At 56.3% G+C, this 23,613-nt stretch overlaps 1 protein-coding gene across 2 annotated transcripts in view; it reads right to left on the bottom strand.

Annotated features, from left to right (window-relative positions):
• Positions 1-23,613, bottom strand: part of NTN1 (netrin 1) — a 192,320-nt gene that overhangs the window by 47,793 nt on the left and 120,914 nt on the right. Inside the window, exons 3-5 of one of the 2 annotated variants that reach the window (XM_036837372.1) lie at positions 22,312-22,500; positions 7,198-7,347; positions 3,858-3,911 (exon numbers count right to left, since the gene is read on the bottom strand). In XM_036837372.1, coding sequence (XP_036693267.1) covers positions 3,858-3,911; positions 7,198-7,347; positions 22,312-22,500 — 393 coding nt within the window. The remainder of the gene's footprint in view (positions 1-3,857; positions 3,912-7,197; positions 7,348-22,311; positions 22,501-23,613) is intronic. The other variant, XM_036837373.1, reaches the window with a different exon arrangement.

Below are 23,613 nucleotides of genomic sequence, written 5' to 3'. Positions count from 1 at the left end.
TACAAACCCTATTGCCTTCCATGAAAAAAATGGAGGTGCTGCGAGGCCACCAGAGGTGACATCTCTTAGCCCACTCCCACCCCACACCCGGCAGCACCTGAGGCGGGGCGGCTCCCGTAGGTTCAGCCTCCAGGCTCCCCCGAACGGCTGCCGGGGGGCCTCAGAAGCCACCCCCACCCCCCGCGGGACCACTGGAGCAGCTGGCAAAGGGCACCACTCGGGGCCCCAAAGGGGGTGAGTGCAACTGGGCCAGAGGGTGGCCCCCAGACCCAGTTGGGGGCGGCGGGGAAGAGCTGGTCGTTCACTCTCGTACCTCCATCCTGGGTCCAGCTTCCACTCGGACAGCAGCCATGTGCCCCTTCAAGCCCAGGAGGCCAGCTGAAGTCAGCAGCTTTCCGACCCCGCTGAGGGGCGGCCCTTCCTCCCTCAGGACTTCTTGGTTCCGGCGTCTACATTCAGTCTCCGGGGGAGGCTCACGTGGGCTCCAACGTGGGAGCCGTTTATACCAGGGAAAGCAGCAAATGCTATACATCAGGCCCCGCCCCAGCCAGGTGTTAACTGTTTACCTGCGTGCCTCTGCTCATGGGGATCTGCAAGGCCCGTGGAAGAAGCTGGTCAGCAGAGGGGGGAGGGGAGCAAGCAGGCATTTACAAGGAAGAAGAAAGCTGATTAGCAGGAGAAGTTCAATCCTCCCAGGAGAAGCAGGGCGGGGAGGGCCCAGGACCGTTGGTCCCACCCCTTCATCCTTCAAGGAAGCAGAAAAGAGAAGTCTTTGCTCTGTCCAAGGCCTCACAGCCAGGGGAGAATCAACCCCAGATCTCCCGGCTCCAAGACAGTGCTCCTTCTGCTAAACCAAGGGGTCCCCACAAACCAAACAAACTCCGACAGCTACCTTGGAGTTGATGCAGGGCAAGGGAAGGCAGGCGGTGGAGGTCTCTACAACCACAAGCAGATGGGTTTAGCGTCGGTGGCCCCATCTCCCTCCTGGCCCCAGGCTTCCCACGGGCACAGGGTTCCTCGCCTCCCTGCCCCGAGACGGGGTACCAGCCAGCTTAGCCAGCAGGTGGACAGCATTCCCGGAGTGAGCTGGCCCTTCAAGGGGATGGGTTCAGGGGGAGGTTATGTCCATCAGCTTTCAGGACAAATTCTTGGTTTATTAATTCTCCTCTGTTCCGCAGGCAAAAGTAAACAAGCTTTTCTCAGGCAGCCCAGCACGGAGGCCTTCCCTATTCAAACACTGCAAGAATCGACAGGCTTGGAAGTACTGAGCTCCCAGGCCCCGCTCCCCAGGGGGCCCCCTGGCCTCCTGCCCATGACGTCCCTCCTGCTGAGATAAGGAGAGCAGGGCCTCTTTGTGGTAGCAGACCCCAGAGTCCCAGCGCCCGCAGTCTAGACCTGGCCCGAGTTCTCCAGAAAAAGCATCACAGATCCTGACCATTCGGAGACCCAGAGAAGGTCACAAAGGGTCTGGCCAAGGACACAGGATCCCAGCAAACATCACACCTGCTCACTTAGCCCCTCTGTGGAGAAAGCACTTTGTTAAAGGGTGTTCATTTACTGTTTGCATCCATTTAAACCATGTTTTTAAACGTCCAGAAAGAAGAAAGGAAATAAACAGTGACAAAATAAAAAGGAGTCAGAAAAGTTAACTGAGAGTTGATAAAGACTTTTCAAAGAAAAATGCTACAAGTGTTTGTTGGTTGCCCAGGAATCTTGTCTGGTTGAGCGGAGATCGTTGCATGCTTTATACCAGCTTCTTGTGGTGTGTACAGAAATCTCATGAGTTGTTTTTTGCTTCTCCTCTATTTTTGTTTCCATTTCCCCATTTCTAAAGTGGAAGGAAAAAGCCAAAACCACTGCAAGAAACTGAAAGACAAGGTTGCAAGGACCAGAAAAATGGGAGGTGAGAGAGAGAGAGAGAGAGAGGGTGAAGACATGCCTTGTCCTTGGATGAGCCGCGTTCTCAGCCCCGGTGAGTTCTGATGGGACTCATGTCACAGCAAGGAAGCAAGAATCGCGACTACATTAACTGGAAGTGTCTTCTCGCTTCACAACTGCTCTACCCGAGAGCTGAACGAACTGGGCTGTTCCTTTTATTGTGTTTTTACCAAAGAGCTTCCTCCTCCTGCCTCCCAGGCACCCGTGATGCTGCTTCCTTCATCCCCTTCCCAGCACTATTTCTCCTGTAAGTGTCCCCCGAGGCTCAATCGAAGGTGACGGAAGACTCTGCCCAACCACCCAACACCAAAATATCTTTGGTTTTCCCCGGTGTAGTCTTCAGCACTCCCTGAAATTTTCTGTCCTTTCCTCTTTGAGGGCTGTTTGGTGATGGCGCACATCCAAGTTCTGAATCAGTTTTCTCTCAAGTTCCCAGGGCATGGCCAATATTCAAAAAAATCCAGTCTATTCTAATGTATTCAGGTGGGGACTTCCCTGGTGGTCCAGTGGTTAAGACTCTGCACTTCCCCTGCAGGGGGCGCAGGTTCGATCCCTGGTCGGGGAACTAAGATCACGCAGGCTGTGCCACGTGGCCAAAAATAAAAATTAAAAAATTAAAAAACTAAAGTATTCAGGTGACCACATGGGTGCACAGACCTCCCCAACAGGTGGATCTGGGGAGGAGCAAAGGGGTTCCCAGAGCTGACACCAATGTCCCTGCAGGGCCCCACTGTCACCATTCCTGCCCCCCATTCCCACTCCTACTCCAAGTACCAGTACACAAAAGCCCCATGTGACCACAGGCCCAGGGCGCTGGGTACAGCATGGTCTGCTCTCCTGGTGCCCCCTCCAGCCAGGCTCCGATCCCTCTCTGTACCCAAAGCCAGGACTGGGTGGCCCTTCTTGTACCAAGGACTGGTGACGTCCACGGACGTCACAGTGATATTTTTACTTTCTCACAGTAATGTTTTTAAATGCAGAAATAAAATCCATAGGACTACAAAGGAAACTAATAAATACTGAAATACACTTAACCCAAACATTTCCAAAACCCCAGATTTATGGTACAGTTACGTAATGTATGTGTTTCTTTATTAACGATTGTAAATCAGGATCTAGCAGCGGGTCTGGTAACTTCCATCATTCTGAAGCAATTTAGTGAGCATAAATAATATTCCATGATAGCTGCACCAACTCTAACGTGATGTGAAAACGGCTGGGATTTCTGCTGGTGGCCAAGTCACTGATGGTGCTGGCCTGGCTACGGTTTGTGGCCCACCTTTGCAATAAAGAAAACTGTTTTGTTTTTTTTTTTTTAGGTCACACCACACAGCATGCAGGATCTTAGTTCCTCGACCAGGGATCGAACCCACGTCCCCTGCAGTAGAAGTGCGGACTCCTAACCACTGGACCACCAGGAAAGTCTTTTTTTTTTTTTTTTTTTCCAGGAAACTCTTGATTTCAGTTAGAAGGAAGGGACAGTGAGGGGGTGAGTCTCTTCCTGTCCCGATTCATGCCCTCCCCCCCCAATTCTGTTTGTGGACCCCAATGCTCTAGAATGCCTTTTTCATCCCCACCACCCATCTCCTTCCTTCTCTGCAACCCCGAAAGTAGTTACCCCCAGCTCAGGTGGCCCTGGGCTGGAAGGCAGCTTCTTACCCTCACTGGCTGAGCAGGAGGAACGTGGCTTTGAGGGTCCCAGGCTTGGGAGACAGGCTAGCCTTAGGCATCATTCTTGGAAGGGACATCGCAGAAAAATGCCCTGTGGCTCCATCCTCCTCAATCCAGCCCAGGGGTACCACTCATACCAACCAGCACCCCGATGGTGGTTCAGAGGAGTCTGGCCCCTCTAACCCCCTTCCCCAGGCCCCACCCCACCCCACAGCAAAAGCAGGAAAGCAGCAAAGGGGGAAGCCTACCTTCGGGCTCCTCCACGCTGCTGGCTGCAGTGGTCGGCGGTGCCACGGGGATCTCTTTGTGGGGTTCAGGATGGGAGGAAGGGGAAACAATAAGAACATGTTAGAAAAGAACGAGCGCAGTGCAGACTCCTTCCAACCTTCCTGGGCCCTCCCTCCCAGCCCCACTCCTCGCCCCAGGAGAGGACGGTCAGGGAGGAAGGGAAAGCCGGCGTGGAGGCCCGGGCACCCTACCTGCTCTCTTCTGGAAGCCGTCCCTCCGCCTGGCAGGGACAGGATCGAGGGGAAGGCAGGACCCTGACCCCTCTGCTGTCTGCGTGTTGTTGACTCACCTCGGCCCCTGGGGCAGAGAGAGGGGTCCCCGGGCCCCCTGCTCATCACGATGGTGCTGCGTGGCCCGGTCTGACCTTGACTCACTGGTGGGGAAGGGGTCCATGGCAGGGGTGACATGTGAGGGGCTGGGAGGTGTCTTCCATGTGCAGAGAGGGGCCTGCACCCCTGGCCCAAGTTCCCACGGGCTCACATCTTGCATCTCAGAAGCTAAGGCATTTTCTCGGCGGGCAGAAAAGACTGACAATACAGAAGACTGTAGGGCCTGACAGAAGCATGTGCTTTTTGGGGACCATTCCTCTCCTACCTAGAACGGCAACTAGTTTCTACAAGCTCCCGCCTGGTGCTCAGAAAACGTGAGGAGGTTCAGGCAGCCTCTGGGAAGACCCAGGCTTCACGTCCCCGGCTTCCTCTTTCTAGACGAGGCCAAACCACGAACCGAAAGTCCCTGAGGGACAGGGACCCACCTCCCCTGCTGAGTGACCATGTGAACAGGGGGTCACAGAGGCCTCCACGAATCCCACTGATTCTGGCCACCATCTGACTATTAGGGGTAAGACCTCCCTCGGAACCCCAGACTCTAGATTAGCTGCGATCTGAGGCTTGGGGGGGTCGAGATGGAATACCCGGGCCTGGGGGCAAACGTGAGGGTCACCCACAGAAGCCAGCCTCTGCACCTTCAGAAGGAACAGGCAGAAGACCCAGCCCTCGATTCGGAGTCAAATCGTGCTCTCAGGTGATTTTATCAGCGACAACAAGCCACAGGTGCCCCGTCACAGCAGCTCATTAAGAAGCCGGGCCTCGTACCAGGCCCTCTCTGAGCCTTCATGAGCTACCTGGCCCAGCAGGAACATTCCAGAGGGAAATCCAGACAGCCCAGCCTAATCTTACAAGTCCAGGAATGGGGCTGGGGCCAGTGGCCATGGAGGCACCCTGGCTGCCCAAGCCCAGCTCCTGAGGCCTGGCTCTGGGACGTGAGCGGAGGGCCCCAGGGCTCCCAGAGCTGTTCCGAAACAGACACAAGTGTCCAAGGCACTGTCTGGGCACCTGTAGCCTGAGGCCGGCAGAAAGAGCTCACAGAAATCCCAGGATGGAGGCCCGGGTCTTCAGGTCCTTGGTGGGAATGCTCTCCCCAGCATTAGCCCGCCCTTTGCGAGAGGAAGGGAGAGGGTACAGAGCGTGTTGGAAAGTGACGGCTCCAGTCTCCCAAGGTTTCTGTCCCTAATTCTGAAACATCAGCTCCGTTTCAAGGCCTTTCCCCCTGGGGATTTGAAATGTTGGTTTCAGCCATTTCTGGGAAACCCAACAGCTCCTGACTCCCTTTAAAAGGGAGACCTCATTTGCTTCCTCCATGTTTTCATAAGCCCAGATGGTGGTGCTAATTTCTTCCCAGCTTTCTAAAAATGTTCACCGTGCAGCTCTTTGGATGGACGGAAAAGAAAGACCCTTGCAAGCTGTGAGACCCTGACACTCAGACGTCGTGAAAACCCATTCCAACCTGCTCTGCCCTGAATGGATCCAAGCTCAATTTCCCATGGCCTGAATTTAGGTTATCCGCTGTTACTGGACCCCTGCCAACAAGGAAACATCTCCTGATGTAGAAACTGGTCAGAAAAGCTGCTGGAACCCACACAGCTTGTGGTGTCCTGGACGTGAGGCCGCACCCAAGTCGGGCAGCTGAGGTGTTGGGGGTTTAAGGTTCCCGCCTGGCGTGAGAACATTCCCTGCAAGATCTAGGGGGTCACTCCAAGAACCCCAAGCAGCTGCGGGGCTGAGGGGTCCCCAACCTCCTGCTTCTGCCTCAGGTTATTTGTTCCAAGCCCCTTGTGCCTGACCTGAGAAGCCAGTACCCACCCAGAGCTACAGGATGCTGAAAAACCTAAAGCAGGGGTCGGCTGACTTCTCCTGCCAAGGGCCAGCTGGCAAAGATTTTAGGCCCTGCAGGTCGTAGGGTCTCTGTTGCAACTACTCAATTCTGCCGTTAGAGCCCCAAAGCAGCCACAGGTAGCACGGGCACAAGTGGGCACGGCTGGGTCCCATAAAACTTTATTTAATGGACACTGAACTTTTCCTTTCATATCATTTTCGCATGTCATAAATTAGTAGTCTTTTAATTTTTGTTTCAATCATTTTAAAAAGGTTTAAAAAAAAAACCCCAAAACCCCATCGAGCCACACAGAAACAGGCAGTGGGCCAAATCCCCGAGCAGAGCATGCTAACTCCTGCTCCAGAAAAGCAGCCTTATCCTTGGTGTCTGCCTAGTAGGCCAGGATTCACGCCTTCCTCCCCCTCCTTTCTGGGCGCAGGTCAGCCCTGCACACGGAATCAACAAGGCTGAGGCCAGGGGCCAGCACCCAACCAGGCCTGACTTCCATCCAGGGCTAATCCAGCTCGTAACACCTGCGCAATCCTACCAGCTGTAAGATGTTAAAACTCTTCCGAGCCAAGGCCCCTGAGCGACCCCTCCCAGCTTGCTCACGCCCCTCCCCAAGTTCCAGCAACTAAGGGGCTGACAGCTGGCCTGCCAGGGCCTCTAGGACCCGCATAGAGCGCTGCCACCCTTCCGAAGGGCGCATGGGAGCCGTGCCGGCTTCTCTCAAAGGCCTTGTGGAGTCCGTCCTTTCAGTTCTGAATCTGCCAGGGGCTGGGGATCCTGGAATTCCCGCAGCAGCAGTGGCAGCCCCTGATCCAGGCCCCCCAACCCAGGCCCAGGACCAGAGTCAAGGTGGAATATGGGAACAGGACCTGGGCTGAGGAGGGGGGCTTGCTTCCCCCCCTCACCCCACACCCCGGGAGCAGGAAACTGTCTTTTCAGGACAGAGAGCCACAAATGGGCTGGCTCTGCGGAGACCCCCGCAGCCTTGGGGGGTCTCACACGGGCTCCCCGAGCGCAGAGGGCCACCTCAGTGAGCACTGTCCCCACTGGATGCAGGTGACCCGTGTCCGGGAAGGGCCCCCCCAGCCCCGAGCCCGCACCCCCCCCAGCCTGCAGGAGGAGGGCGCCCTGGCATACTTATGCAGGGGGCGATGGGGGAGCGGCTCTGTTGGTAGCCCTTGGCACAGCGGTTGCAGGTGATGCCGGTCACACCATCCTTGCAGGGACACTGGCCCGTGGTCTGGTTGCAGGTTTTGCCAGCGGCGCCCACAGGGTGGCAATCGCAGGCTGTGGAGAACACACGACAGGGGGGTCAGAGGCGGGTGGGTCGGGGAGTGACCAGAGCACACCCTCCCCCCAGGGTCCTCCCCACCCAGTGGCGCCCGGGACCCCATCCCAGGGGAAGAGCAAGGCTGGGGGAGCCAAGCCCGCACACGTTCCAGAAGCTCTGATGCCTGACCACCTGCCTACCTGGAAACAGGGGAATGAAAATCAGAACAGACCGACTTGAAAGGACCACCTGGGTGGCAAGGGTGAAGTCGGGGAGCCCTTCTGAAGCCCCGGGAGGAAGGTCTACACAGCCCACGGGCTGAGCGTGAGTGCAGGAGTCAGAACTGGGGGTACGCCTGCCCCTCACAGGCTGGTTTGTGCCCTGTCACTCCTCTGCCCCCAGCCAGCTCCTGACCCTCTGGGTGGGAGGGACAGAGTGTGGGGCGTGATGGAGCCCTAGGGGATTCACCACGGGGGTGCGACCTCCCCCCCCAGGCTGCGGCCCCCGCTCTGCTCTGTCCACCCACCCTGATCTGCAGCCAGGCAGTCTGAGACACAGGCTTCTGGATCACAAAGCCCATCAACCGTAGCACTAGGAGGAGTCACAGCGATCATTTACAGACCCCGATTAATGCGAAGACTCGAAGGTGAAGGAACCCCCAGGGCCTTGCAGAAAAGGAATGGCCAAGCTGGGAGGTGCCGTGAGGCCCTGATTCTTAGGCCAGCCGCTGCTGTACCCCACACCCCTCCTCCTAATTTGGAACGGGCTAAAGAGCTGGGGTTGCCCACCCTATCACACTGCACCCTGAGGCTCCCTCCCTGTGTTCCAAGGACCCAATCCCAGTGATGAAATGGCCAGAGGAGTTTGAGGCAACATCCCCTCTATTATGGACTGAATGATTGTGTCCCCACCTGCAGATTCATATGTTGAAGCCCTAACCCTCAATGTGATGGCATTAGGAGGTGGGCCCTTCCCTTGGGAGGTAATTAGGTTTATTCATTTATTTATTTATTTATTTATTTATTTATTGTCGCTTTGGGTCTTCATTGCTGCGTGTGGGCCTTCTCTAGTTGCATTGAGCAGGAGCTACTCTTTGTGCGCGGGCTTCTCACTGCAGTGGTGGCTTCTCTTGTTGCAGAGCACGGGCTCTAGGCGTGCGGGCTTCAGTTGTTGCAGCACACAGGCTCAGTGGTTCGCGGGCTCTAGAGTGCAGGCTCAGCAGCTGTGGCGCACGGGCTTAGTTGCTCTGTGGCATGTGGGATCTTCCTGGACCAGGGCTCGAACCCCTGTCCCCTGCATCGGCAGGTGGATTCTTAACCACTGCGCCACCAGGGAAGTTGCCGGTAATTAGGTTTAGATGAGGTCATGAGGGTGGGACCCTCATGATGGGATTAGCACCCTTCTGAGAAGAGGAAGGAGAAAAGCTATCTCTCTACACAGCAAGAAGGCAGTGGTCTGCAAACCAGGAAGCAACTGTCATCAGACACTAAATCTGCAGGCACATCGATCCTGGACTTCTCTGCCTCCAAAACTGTGAGAAGTATCTGTTGTCTAAGTCACCCGGTCTGTGGTGTCTTGCTATGTTAGCCCTAGTGGACTAAGATTGCCACCAACTCCGTGATGCTCGGGCAAGAACTGCGGGACCTGCAGACACAGGTCACCTGCCTCCCTGGACCTAGGCAGTGGACTCAGCGCGGGTAGGGAAAGGAGGGCAGGATGAAGGAGGCCAAAGTTCTCCCCGGATCCCTGGGGTCCCCCTTGCCCTCCCCTTTCCCCCTCCCCAGGGAAGCCTGGAGAGGGTGGAGAGTCGTCGGCAGGAGGGCATCCTGCAGCAACTTCACTTGGTGCCAGAGCTGCTCTGTTTCTATTCCCAATGGGAAAAAAGTATGCCGGGGAATAAGTGAGAGCAAAGCTCCCCAAAGAGCTAAACTAGCACCTCCCCAGCCGCACTGCTCAGCGTGAGGGCAGGAGGCCGTGGGTGAAGATGTGGCCTTCTCCCAGCCGGCCTCGGGCCCAGGAGTGGCTGAGGAGGAGAATTAGGAAGAGGAAGAAGGAGCGGGGAGGGGGCAGAAAGGAGAGGAATGTGAGGAATTGTTTGTCAAAGTTGTGTCTGGACACGTGAGAGCTTCTGGAAACTCTGGGAGTGGGGGGTCCTGGTCGCGGGGTGCTCCGTGTCAGGTGAGAGGATGGCAGGGACCACAGGCCTGGGGGAGGACATGGAACTGTCCCAATCCTGCCCCTGTAGACAGCAGCAAATCCTTCTGTTAGAAACTTGTCTAAAATCTACCCTAAATTCAAGTTCATTTCCTATTGGTTCTTTCTTCTTCTTCTTCTTCTTCACTCAGTCTTGATGCATGTTGCGAATGATAATGTGAGGAGGGGATGGTGGGAGACGACCTCTGACCTTAGATCCATCCCTGTGATGGGAAGGGTGACGGGGCACAGACAGCGTCTCTGAGCTGGCCTGGTGACAGCAAGAGGGCCACAGCACAGGACCCTGGCATCCCAAGCCGCTGCCGCGGGTGTGGGCACCAGGCAGATGTGGAGTCCCGAGGCCCCTGCCAGCTGACCTCGCTTGGCCAGCCTCGCAAGCCTGCTGGTAATCCTAAAACCCAGGCCAAAACGCCCTCCCCTCCGTGCTGATGGAACAGAGCTGCGTGCCAGTAACTTCTGGGCCTTGGACTTGGCTGGGAGGAGATCACCAAAGGTTGCTTGGTCACTGGAGGCTCAGAGCCAAGTCACCCGCAGGCCCAGGTCGTCTTAACCGAGGCAGGGGCCAGCCCAGAGCAGAATCTGGGGGGAGCAGCGTGCATCACCCTCACCCGAGGCCCTTCGAAGCCGGTGACCCCTTAACCCCCCAGGCTGGTGGGCTGCCGGGGAGGAGCCAGGCACCAGCTGAGGTCGGCAGAGCTGAGGGCCACCCTGGGTGATGGCAAAGCAGCGTGTCTGCTTCGTGGAGCAGGTGCATCCTTAGGGCCATCCTTTGGTTAGAGGAGAGGGCACTTTGCTGTGTGGTCTCCACACCTTTCCCCCAGGATTCCGCAAAGACTCTGACCGACTGGCCCTTGGTCTCACAGAGGCAGCAAGCTGACTGTGCTTCCTCGAAAATCACTGTTCCAGGAAGAGAAGCCAGCAGGGTCCCACAGGGTGGGGGGTCTCAGGAGGCTGCTTAGGTCACCTCCAGGGCGGCGGGACCATCCCCAGAGGTGGAGCACTCCTGCAGCACAGCCCTGCCACCCGGACACCTGGGGACACCTGAGCACATCCACGCTCCCATAGGTAGTACTTCTGGTCCTCACACCAGCCTGTGAAGTTAGTAAGACCATACAGAGGAGGCCACGGACCGGGAGACAGAAAGCGCCTGATCTCTGAGCACATCACCGAGGGCCCTCACCCCCTAGACCGCCCCTCTGTGCTTCTTGTTCTGCAAGGAGAAATACACACTTCCCTGTTACAACCAAGGCCGGGTGACGTCCCTTACGTGCAGCCGAATGCACTCCCAACACAGAGACTTGCATTGCACTCATTCTCAATTCCAAGCTAAACGGCCCCAAAGTAAAGACTTTTCCCAAAAGCCCATGAATAAGGAAAGCCTAAGTTATACCCTCTGTGCAAAGAAGGGTGAGCTTCAAGGTGTGAGGAGAACTGATGGATGACAACAGCCCACAGACGGTCCTCTATAGCCTTGGGCCAGGGAATCCAGCTAGCAGTGTCATAGGAAGGGGGCCTGAGCTGCCCACAAAGGAGGCCCCAGCCCTGGTCCTTAGGGAGAGAAAGCCAAAGGGATCCTGCCATATCCCTACAACCCCCAAACACACCCAGACACACACACACATAGATTCCTACAGGCTCGCACACACGCACACACGCACACGCAGCGCCACAGTGGGCAGGGGAGCGGCTGGGGACAAGCTGAGCCGGGAGGATGCAGATGTGAGGCAAGTGGAAGTCTTCTCCTTGGCAGGGGGTCTGGTTAAGGGGACAAAGAGAGAGCCTCTCCGATTCTTCCAAGAACGAGGTCTGGGTCAGAATGTTTTCTGCCACAAGAAGCCCATTTGGTGACGCCCGTTTCCTGGGAAGTCAGCAACTCCTTTACAGAGGAGGTCAGGCCCTTCCCCAGCAGGTCACCCGTGTGCACGCAGCACGCAGCACCTGGTCCTGGGAAACAATCTACCGGAGGCTTTTTCCATGAAGAGGAAGGTGAGACCAAGCGGAAGCCCAGGGCCCTGAGAAGGTGGCCGGATTAGGCTTCTCACGAACACGTGGGCTGGAGGGCCTCCGGGTGCAGAGGAGAAGACAGACTGTCCTTGCTCTGGGTCCTCAGCCAGAAACGGACAGCTCAGGACACACAGAAGGTTTCAGATGAGTGTCAAGAGACCCAGGTCTGACCCTGCCCTGCCAGTAATGCTGTGTGACCCTGAGCTACTGCCTCACTCTTTCTGAGCCTCGGGTGACTCATCTCTAAGGCAGGAGGTCTATACTTGCACTAAAGTTGTTTCCAACTCAACAGGCTAAGATCCAGGGCAGTGGCCTGTCCCCTGGGCCCGTCACCCCGACTGCCACGGTCCACTGCAGTGTCCTGGCCCAGGGGTCTAGGAAAGCACTCTTGCTGCCAGGCACACCAGGCCCTGCCTCCACACCCATGGGCCACCCCACCCGACACCATGACCTGCTGCACTGGGCCAGAATCTCCTCTCTGAGATTCGGGTCGTCAGCTACGAGAAGTGTACCAGGGTTGCCGAGAGCCCCCGCAAAGCTGACCTGGAAGGCAGGCCGGTGGAGCAGCTATCAGGGCCCCCGTGATGGCCAGAGGCCCTCTCAGCTCGGACCCCGGGACACTGCCTTTCCTGCTCCCTCTCACGCTCTCTGCCCTGGATCCCTGGAGGCCCACAGCTCCCATCAGGAGGAGAGGCACACCTGAGGCTGGCCCCCCTCCACTGCAGCTCAAGCCCTGGCTCTGGAAACCCATCCTGGGTTCCCACCAGGACATCTACCTACTTTTCCTGAGGACCTGGCTCCAGGGGCCCTCCAATGGCAGTGATCCCAGGACACATGCGTGTGGAGGAGAGGGGAGTGGGCCCGGCACCCAGACCCCCGGGGCAGCCCGACAGGAGGGGGAGACAGAACAACCGCAGCACCAAACCTCACCTCAGATGTCTTCACGGCCACCACCCAGGCCTCCAGCCCGTTGTGAACTCATGTCATGAACCGAATTATGTCCCCCCCCAGAATTCAAATGCTGGAGTCCTAACCCCCGTCCCTCAGGATGCGACTGTACTCACACACAGGTTCTTTAAAGGGGTGACTAAGGTAAAATTCAGTCACTGGAGTGGGCCTCAATCCAGTATGACTGGTGTGCTCATTAGAAGAGGAGATGAGGACACAGACACACCCAGAGGGAAGGCCACGTGAGGACACAGGGAGAAGACGGCCGCCTCCGAGCCAAGGAGAGGCCTCAGAGGGAACCAGCCCTGCGGCCACCTTGGTCTTGTACTTCCGACCTCCAGAACGGTGAGAAATACATGTCTGTCATTTAAGCTCCAGGCCTGTGGTACATTGCTCTGGGCCCCTGAGCACACTCACAGCTTGTGTTCAGCCTCAGGGCAGCGTCTTCTTCCCGAGGGGCTCTGCCCAGGCGCGTCCTGGGCCTCAGGAGACGGCAGACTGTCCCGCCACTCAACCAAGCAGCCTGGGGGCCCTTTCACGCCTCAGCTCCCCTGGGGAAGTCGCTGCCTCTGCTGGGGGATGGACGCTTTCTCCAGGTAGGCCGCGTCTCTGAGGGCCCCTGACGCCCCAGCAGGCCGGTGGAGCAGACATCAGGACCTCCGTGATGGCTCGAGTCCCTCCCAGCTCAGATCCCACAACAGCTCTCACTGACGCATCAACCTGGGGACCGTTTGCAAAAGGGCGGCCCACGCAGGCCTCAGGCGGGGAGCGCGCTGGGTGCCCGGGCTGAGCGGGAGGCTGGCACCGGGTCAGAGGAGCGAGGCCGCACCGTGAGCTTCTCCAGGGGCCCTGCCCGTGGGCGGCCTCGTCCTCGCCCGCCCCGTGCGTGCGGGGAGCCTGCCACTCCTGTCCTTTAAGAAGAAAGTGCCAAACGCCAGGTGCCGGATGCGGCCCTTCCCAGCCAGGGTCTGCCGGAAACGCCCCTTCCAGTGCCCACAAGGCCTCGGGGCTGCAGAGGAGCGCGGTAGGGAGAGAAACCGCCCGGCCCTGAATCTGGGACGCTGCCATCGGTGAGCACCGTTAGAGACAGTCCGGGGGTCCCTGGGACTCCAAGGGCTACAGCCTACGCCCAAGGTCCTCCTCTGCCCGTGGCACTGGGTTAGGGTGAAACACCCTTCTCTGCTTGGAGTGACACTTGTCTGTGTACCTGGACACCATCCACAAAGAAAGCGGGGGCGGGCGGGGCCCTGTGGAGTGGCCCTGTTATGTGGACCAGGCTGAGCTCCTGCTGCTGTGGGGGAGGAAGGGGGGGGAGAGGGGGGGGGGAGGGGAAGGAAGAGCAGCATGCTCTGCGCAGGTGAGAGTTTGTGCATGAAGACAGAAAGGGCCAGAATCTTCAGAGAAAATCAAGTTCAGATCCAAAGGCTTCCCATGTCTCTTGCATGTGTGCTGGGCCTCTTTGGGGAAGCCTGGTGGGACCCCCCAGAGGTGGCGCTTGGGGGAAGGACACATATCAGGCACTAAGGGGTGTTCTCTGCTCCCCAACAGAGTGAGGAGGATGGACCCCGAGAAGAGAAACGTGGAGGCTGGCCGAGATGGCTGGGGACTCCAGAAGGGAAGGGACTCGGGTAAGGTGCAGACAGTGGGTGGGGCTCAGTGAGGCGGGCTGGGGGCAGGGCAGGGAGGAGGAGTGAATGCCGACCCCAGGGGGACTGGTCCCTTTGTGAGCTCAGAGCCATGAGGAATGGGAGACAGGGGACCAGGAGGTCCAAAGTCAGCATCACAGAGCCCTACGGAAGCAGCGTGTCATCACCATCATCATCATCGTTTCATTCACACACGGTCAAGTTCGCTTTTTGTGGTGTCCAGCCCTATGGGCTTTATCACATGCACAGGGTCCTGTAGCCACTACCACACTCAAGACACAGAACAGCCCAACTCTCCCAAGAATCCCCTGTGTTCCTCCTTTGCAGTGAGCGCCCCCGTCCCTACTCCTGGCAACCCAGGATCTATTCTCGGTCCCTACAGCTTTTCAGACCATCTTATTCTGGGATTTACCGTATGTAAAATATATGGAGGTACCGTATGTTCGGTGCGGTCATACAGTAGGTAATCTTTTGAGATTGGCCTCCTTTACACCCAGTGAATTTGAGACGCGTCCATGTTGCTGTGTCAATCGACAGCGTGTTCCTTTGCATTGCTGAGTCGGATTTCACAGGACGGGTGCACCACTGGCTGTCCATTCACCCACTGAAGCACAGTTGGGTTGTTTCCAGTTTTTGGCAGTTGCGAATAACGCTGTTATCAACATCCGTGTGCAGGTTTTGGTGTGAACACAGATTTCGTTTGTCTGGGGTAAATACCTAGGGGAGGCATTGCTGAGTATTACGGCAGGTCTATGCTTAACTTTGTAAGACACTGACAAACTGTTTTCCGGAGCAGCTGTGCCATTCTGAATTCCCCAGCCGTGTGCGAGAGTTCCGGTTACCACACACCCGCGCCAGTGCTTGGGACTGTCAGGACTTTTTATTTTCAACATTCTAATGGGTGGGTAGTGGCATCTCGCTGTGGTTTTAATCTGCATTTCCCTAATGCAGACAAATGACGGTTTGGGTATTTATTTGCCATCCCTGGATCTTTGCTAAGTAGCTGTTCAAGTATTCTGCCCATTTCTAGCTCAGGGGTTGGTTGTCTTATCGTGGAGTTCTGCGAGTCCTCTACACAGCCTGGACTCAAGTCCTTGGTCGGATATGCGATGCACAGATGTTTTCTCCCATCTGCGGCACGTCGCACAGCAGGAGCGTCTTACAAGGTAAGCCAGACGTATCTCTCCAGTCACTGGTCCTCAGCCCCCCAGTGGCATCCACCGCTCTTGCAACGGGCCCCCTCCTCTCTGCCCCCGTCGCCTCCCTTCTGACAGAGAGCCCTCCAGCCCTTACCTGCTTCCAGGCAACGGTACTGCTCCTCCCTCAGTGCCCCCATGGCTGTTTGCGCCTCACACCCCAGGTCTCATCTCAAAGTCCATCCCATCCCCAGAGAGGTCCTCCCGGGATGCCCTGTACAGCAGCTCCCCCTCCCCATCCCCTGCAGCCAGTTACTCTCTCCTTCCACCTTGTTTATTTCCTCCACGTAACTCGCCACAATCTGTAATCATCCTCTGCTTACTTTTTCTTCTCTATCATCAACCTCCTTCCAGAACACAAGCTCCAGGGGTACGTGTCTGTCCTGGTCACCACTGTACCCCCAGTTCCGCCTGGAGCAGGCGATCCATGAACATGGGCTGAATCAATGCACACGCTCAGGGCCAATGTGCCGCCCTCTCCGTGGGGAAGAGGCCATTTCACGGACCCTGTGACTCTGGAGGAAAGTAGGAGGGGCACAAAGCAAAGACCTTCCCCTCACAACCGAGGTCACTGGCAACCCTGACGACGATCACTCCCCACTCCTAAATTCTCCGTGCTAATGAGGGGGCGAGGATAATTTAAATCCACAGATAATCCACAAACTTCATCTCAGCTGTCTGGGTCCGCCTCCTCTGAGGCTCTGCTTTTCTTTCTCCCAGCAGTTGCTAACGAGGGACAAAAGAAGAAACGTTTCAAGCTGCACGACCTCTCTTTCGGATCAAGGTGCAGACGGCAGGAAGTGGAAGGGGGGGAGCACCATCATCCCAAACTGGATTATGACCCTCCGTGATCTAGTTAACTGTAGTCTTCCTGCACCTGATTTACAGCTGAGGCGAAAGGCACAGGTCCTACAGGTCGTTCCGTGTGTGTGTGTGTGTGTGTGTGTGTGTGTGTGTGTGTGTGTGTGTGTGTGTGTGTGTGTGTGTGTGTGTGTGTGTTGTCTGCACGCACAGGCTCAGGTAGGCGGGCAGGGGCTGGACAGTGCAGTGGGGGAGGTGCTGGAGCACCCGATGACCAACAGTGAGGACCAGTTCGGGCCTCGCATCCACCTTTCAGCCCCAGACCCATCGGGAGCCCCTCAGATGCTGCAGGGCTTTCTTAGCAGCACCTTCAGAACTGCTGCGTCTCGATGCACACAGCCCTTCCCCACCTTCTCCGCTCAGGGCCTCCGCCTGCTGGCTGCCGGGCACCCATCTCTGCCGTTCCAGTCGTTTGGGAGCAATTTTGCTCCCAAAGCGTGTAAATCCTTTATCAAGGGTGTGCAACGGCATTAGGGACAAATCCCTGGGGCCCTGCCCAGTCTGGTGGGAATCGGCCTTCAAGTACACCCCGGGGCTGAGACTCTCAAGTGAGAGGGGCCGGCTGTCCTGTGCACCACACTCACCGAAAGAACTAAGGCCACGGGGAGCCAAAGGAATGGTCTCCATCCACTTGGTGTGCATGCTGGCAATGGCAGGGGCTCTGGTTACTCTCTTTTTCTCCGCTCGTACTAATAATCGTCACAGCTCACCAGTGTGGCGTGCACGCCATGTGCTGGGGACCTCCTCTGCATCGTCTCATTTAATCGACACCATAACCCTAGGAGGGAGGAGGGACTACTATTATCCCCATTTTCAGATGGGAAAACTGAGGCACCAAAGAGTAAATACCTTGCCTTGAGGTGGAATCTGAACCCTGGTCTCAATAACTCCAAGTTCCATGCTTTTAAAAGCTCTTCATCCCTAGCCTGGGGCTGTGGTAACCTGCTGCTCTTCTGGTAGCAGAAGGTATTTCCCAAGTAAAATGCCCCTATTAACTGGGGGAGTGCAAACATGAGGAGGCTCTTCTGTTCAGACCAGGGACCCCGGGGATCCTCTAGGAGAGTTCATGTAAAATCAGGATGAGAGCAAGCTTCAGAGACAAGGAGACTGACACCCAGGGAGGTGAAGAGACTGGCCAAGGAGGCCCAGGGGAATGAGATGGAGGGCTGGGCCTGAAGGACCCCACTTCAGGGCACCGCAAGGGCCAAGTCACAAGATGGGAGACTCTCCTCATTTGTAAAGATCTTAGGAGAAAACTGCCTCCACCCGATTTCCTGGCTCTGCCAGCTTTTCCAAGTTCCCGGGTCACAAACTTCACTTACACAAGACATTGTCCTATTGGATCAGGGACCCATAAAATTTTTTTAATTTATGATTTTTTTTAAAAAAAGAGGATGTGTTATGTGGAGTGTCAAAGCTGTATGGGGCTCAGAGACCGTAAATCTGAATATGACTTCATAGATGAGGAGACCGAGGTCCAGGGAGGTCCCATGACTTGCGTGATGCTCTCCGGGCTTTGAGCCTGGAGCACATCTGGAGATCAGGATTCTGACCCCCATGTTCCCAGGGAACAAGGAAGCCTGCACCAACACAGGCCACAGCTGGAGCTGAGCCCTTCCATGAGGATTTCCTCTCCTCTGACTGTCTCTCTACCCGTGGGTGCTGGCTTTGATTGTGGTCTCTGCCCTCTAAGCTGGGAGCCGCTCCAGCCACTGAGAACCTTCCTGCCAAGATGACCAAGGCTTTTCCCTGTACCTCCCAAGATGATGCTAGGAAAAGGAAATGTGACGAGGAGCCCACACATCAAAAGGGCATCTCTGAGGCTTTTAGGCTTTTCTCCGCTGCATGGACACTAGCTTAGAGTCAGGAAGGGGTGGAGGTCCCAGGTTCCTAGCCGTGCGGTGACTAAATCCTCAGCCAACCAGATCTAGACATACACACATGTATACAGACACACACACACTATGAAGCAGTAATGACTGTCCAATCCCAGCCTTCATCTGGACACTGGAGCATCAGGCTGTATAACTAAGCTCCCAGCCTTACCAGCAAGATTTAAATTTTCACAATTTTAAACACACACCCCCCTCCGCCCAGTTTTCATGAAGAGAACCGTTAAAACATAAGGCTCTCCCCTCTAGAGAATAAATCCTAGGTCACCTGTGAATATCCCCTTTCTCAACACAAGAGCAGGTCACTGTACTCATTTCTTATTCTCCCACCGCCCTGGTTCTCAGCCTTGGCTACACATCAGAGTGGCTGGGGAGGCCAGGGCGTGGCCCAAAATGTTCGATTCCTCCCCAACCCTTGGCAGAGCTGCTGGAAGAAACAGGGGTGGATGGGAGCAGCACGCAAGCCCTGGCAGAGCTGGTGTGGACCATCGCAGGCTCCTGCCCACTGCCGCCCGCATCTTCTGAGGACTCGGGCACCTTCTTAGCAGCCTGCGATCAGCCGTGGTGACCGTGGACTTGAAGGGGGCAGGTCAACGAGAGAAAGAAGCAGGCCGCTCTGAGCGGGGGCGCTAGATGCGGTGGGTAATCTCTTCATCCTCATCACAATTCGGTTCACGGGAGACTCCTGGAATGTCTTTATCCGTCACAGATGGTTTGGGGAGATGATAAATTAATATCGTTTAAAGGGAGGCACGGCTGAAACGGTTAAATGGTAACGTCTTCTCTGCCGGCTCTAAAGAGAAAGAGCCCCCAAGTCCATAAAGAAGACAAATGGTAAACAAAACCGCCTATCTTTTGACAGATTCCAGAACGAGTATCATTCACACACCCTTCTGCAGAGAAAGGGGAGAAATTCATCTCGTCTGACTTTGTATAGGACAACAGCCCACGCCATAATGAGGCCTTCCCAGTGCTGTGAAATCGCGCTGAATAGCGGAGAGTGCAGCCGCCTGCTTCCTGGGCATGTTGATTACAGCCCTTTGTGTGCACCGGCCCTGCCAGCCCCAGTCTGGTTCTAAGCTAGGGGAGGGGAGAAAGAACCCAACAAATTTGTTGCTATGAAACTTCCCAAATGGGGGAACGGCATAATGATGTTTGGGATGGAATACCCTTGCTCCAAGCTGTTCTTGTCTGGGTCCACCCCTGCTCTCAACTGAACAAGGTCGGGAGTCAGCCAATCACCAGCAGTGTATGGGTGGCCTCAGCCCCTGCCCGGGGCTCCTCCCAGACCCTGGGAAGTCGGGTACCCTGGGAGTAAAGGGGCCCCAATAGCCATTCCCAAGCACCCTCAGGTCAACGGCCAACTTGAGTCAAGAGGCACTGCTGGTTGTCCCATTTCCCCCATGAAATGCATCTGAAACAGAGCAAAGAAGTGCAGCCTTCACCCGAGAGCTACAATGGGGCCAGGGCTGGGGGTGACTCCACATCTACATGATTTTGGAAGCCCCTGAGAGCAAACCATCTGAGATCAAAATGCTGGGACCAAATGCTTCCACTAAGGGAACCATTTCCTTAAACCATCCGGCCCTGGGAAGACAAGACAGTGGACTCCTCAGGGGCGGGGTGATGGAGAGACGCCTGTCTGAAGATCTCAAGGGTACACATCCCCTTGCCGGCATCTGAACTCCTACAGCTGGTTCCCACCAAGATCTCAGGGTCTTTCTTTGGTGAGGGAACTGTGGATTCAAAGTTCCCACATCCCCTAAGGGGGTGACACCAGGAAAAAAAGAGCTGAGTGGAAAGATCTGGAACTTTCAACAGATGCCTTTCCTCACCAATGAAATGGCAAGACCTTTCAGGTCACATTCTTCTTCTCACCAATCAGAGAGCAGATCTTTCAGGCATTGTATCTTCTCACCAATCACAAAGCAGGGCCCTTCAGGCAATGCTCTGCCTCACCAATCAGGAGGCAGGATCCTTGAAGCACTGTCTTTCCTCACCAGTCAGGAGGCACTGAGAGTCCCACCCTTTCCTGCCACCTTTCCCCAGAAGGATAAGCAAGTGTCCTCCTGAGCAGATTCCATCCTTACATTTTCTCCTCTTCCATGGGTTCTTCTCCCAGCGTTACCACCAAAGCAGTCGCTGTCCAGGGCTGGGAGAAAGGACCCAGCCACCGGGCTGGCCAAAGCATTTGAAATAAGACAGGACCACACCCTCATCTGCTTGCATCTGTCCCTCCTGGAAACCAGCAAAGGAAGCCGGCAGCTCCACACCATTTAACTAGAGTGGCAGAGCCCTGGAGGACGATCTGCAGGTTCCCAGCACCCCGTGGCCTCCTGACAGCTCGCTCCCAGCAGTGAAGGGCCACACACGGCCCTCATCCCTCCCCACGGCAACAGACGAAAGGGAGAGCAGGCAAGACGGCAAGATGACCAAGGCCCTGCTCCTTCCTGACTCTCCAGGGGACATGCCTTTCCTGCTCTGACAGAAGAAACTGGCATGGCAGGAAGTGACCACTGCCTTTCCAGACACAGCCCAGACCTTCTCATCCGCGGGCACAGGGCTGCCCACCCGACTGGCCCCTCTTGATTAAATTTTCTTGGCCAAATCCCCACGAAATCTATGTGCAACCAGTTGTTTACAAGACCCTGACTTCAATTTCTTCTGTAGAAGAGAAACAACAAACACTTGGGCACAAGGCGTTGGCTACCTTCCAACTACATTCTCTGAAAACCCAAAGCCCTCCTTCCATGGTGCCCCTGCCTTCGTGCCACCGTAGACGTTTCTTGGATCCCTTTGCCCAGGTCACTTTCTCAGCCCCTGCTCAAAGTCTCCTGGGGGATGCTCACCTGATGAGTTGTTTTTTAATGTGGAAACAGCCCAGCTACCTTTATGCTTAAATTTCTCTCGACAACCACCAGAGGCAGCCTTAAGTCCACAGATCTGGAAGGAGAGCTTGCTTGTGTGTTGGAAGCCATCCTATTCATCTCTGCTCATTTGGAATCCAAGGGATTTCTCTAGGAGGAGACAGACTGGGAACCTGTTTTTTGGAGAACAGCGTCCTGCACAAGCAGGGCCGACTCAGGGACCCCACACTCAGAAGGGCACACGCTTGGTTGAAACTCTGCTTGCCATTTTGAAATTCTTAGCAATTCCTGAACAAGAAGTCCCGTATTTTCATTTTGCACTGGGGCCCACGAATTATGTAATCGGTCCTGCACACAAGTGCCCAACATCTGGTGGATTTCCTGTTAAGAGGATGATACTTTGGCTTCATCCAAGGCTAAGCAGTGGCCACAGGAGGGTTTCCCTGCTGCAGCTCATCATCTGGGCCTAAGTCTCCCATGGCTTGTGTCTCTCCGGTGTCAGGGTCTTTACAGGCCCATGTGAGGACCCCAGCCATGCTGGCTTGTGGCCCAAGAGCCCCCGGAGATAAATATGTTCTCGGGAAGCCATGCTCACAGGAAGCCGTGGCGCTAGGCCTCAAGTTTTGGACCCGGAGAGTCCTGGTTCCTGGAATTCCCAAAAGCAAATGGGGGTGCGGGTGGGGGGAGAGCACTTCTCCCCTCCCCCAATGTCACTACATTCCCTGGCATTTCATCAACTCCTCTGAGTCATCTGACCATCGCTTCATTTTTGTTAGTGGGAAAAAACAAACAGCAGAAAGTTAAAACATTACTGCTTGCTTCAGTGAACAAAAAATAGAGTCCCCCATCTCCCTTTAATTTTTTGTCCTGAGAAGTGAAACTATTTGCAGGTGGATTAAATGTTTCTTCTGAGCCCCGCCCCCCCAGCCCCCCAGTTGCCGACATCACAGTGAAGGTGCGCATCTGTGTGAGTGGTGGGGGCTGGAGGTGGGGGAGCGGTGCGCACACATCCAAAGAAATGCATCTGCTTGGTTTTGGTGAAAGAGAGTCCTTTGTGCCGACGGTAAGCCCGGTGAACATGACCCCCGCCCTGTGGTATGCGGCACACCTGTGCCGACGGAGGGGGCGGGGCGGGGCCCGGGAGCCCTGCACCCTCGCGGGGATCCCACCTCCTTTCTTCTCCCGGAGCCGTTTCTCCACTGCCCCTTTGTTCCGACTTACACCTCCAGATACCTGGGAGGCATGCGTGCGTGCGTGCGTGCGATGATCTCAGCGTGGGGACTAGAAAAAAGAAACGCCGGAGGAGGAAAAGGAGAGGGGAGGGAAGGGGCGGCCCAGGCCCGCCCCGCCTACCTTTGCAGGCCTTGCGGTGGGTGATGGGCTTGCCCAGGTCGCGGTAGTAGCCCTCCTTGCAGTAGTGGCAGTGGCGGCCGGCCGTGTTGTGGCGACAGTTGAGGCAGACGCCTCCGCTCTTGCGCCCCGACAGCTTGTAAAGCTCCATGTTGAAGCGGCAGCGCCGGGCGTGAAGGTTGCAGTTACAGGCTACGGGAGACAGGGACACGGGTCAGGAGCGGAGTCAGGAGGGGTGCCGGAGACCCCGTCCCCCCAGCTCCCCCTCCTCCACTGCCCGACCCTGAGACAGCCTTTCTTCCGGGAGCTTTTTCCTTGGCTCCCCTGTTTGCGTTCATCAGCGGGTACTGACCACCTGGCAGTACCTGAACCGTCGCCAGCCGGCTGCTTCCCTCTCCAGTGGAGAGGGCTCACTTCCTTCAAACGATCCCCACTCCCCCCGGCCCACACGCTCATCACACAAGTCAGAGTTGGGAGGTGCGGCTGGCATCCTCCTTGTGCCCAAATCCTGCTTGCTGTGGGCTGAACTGTGTCACCCCCCCAACCCCATGCATGTGCTGAAGCCCGAACCCCAGAACCTCGGAACGGGGCTGTATTGGGAGACATCTTGGTAGAGGACCTATCTTGGAGATGGGGCCTTTAAGGAGATGATTACATTAAAATAAGGACATATGGGTGGGCCCCAGTCCCATCTGACTGGCGTCCTCTTTTCATAAAGAGGAAGTTTGGACACGCAGAGAGATGGCAGGGGTGCAAGTCAAGGAGAGAGGCCTCAGGTGAAACCAACCCTGCCCACACTTTGCTCTTGACTCCAGCCTCCGAATTATGAGAAATAAACGTGTGTTGGTTAAGCACCCCGGTGGGTGCCAACTGATCACCGCAGCCGGAGCAGACACTTGCGCTGCTTCTCAGCAGCACCTCTACCCACGCACGCTCCCCACTTCCTTGAGCTCCAGCCACTGGGCTGGACTCTCCTTTTCCCACGCCTCCTCCTGCCACTGAGGGCTCAGGGCCCCGCTGCACCGTCTCCCTTCCCTCCATCAACTTGCATGACTTCCCACGGCGTGGCGGCCCACACTCCTGGCCGCTGGGTCCTCTGGACAAGCCCTTAGCAGCCTCCCCCCGTCCTGCTCCTGCCTAATCCTGCTTCCCTCTGCCTGTTCCCCACATGCTCCTCTGGACTCAGCACCCTTTTCCCTCTGCTCTGACGCTCTCGTTCACCCCTCATGGCAGTGCCCACCTCTGTGCTCCTGTCTCCCAAATCCACATTGCCGGCTTCTGCTTTGGGGTCTCTATGTGGACCCT

The sequence above is a fragment of the Balaenoptera musculus genome, chromosome 20 (assembly GCF_009873245.2).
Source record: "Balaenoptera musculus isolate JJ_BM4_2016_0621 chromosome 20, mBalMus1.pri.v3, whole genome shotgun sequence".
Taxonomy (NCBI): Eukaryota; Metazoa; Chordata; class Mammalia; order Artiodactyla; family Balaenopteridae; genus Balaenoptera; species Balaenoptera musculus.
The sequence above is the reverse complement of the archived record's forward strand: the minus strand, read 5'-3'. Positions and strand labels throughout refer to the sequence as shown.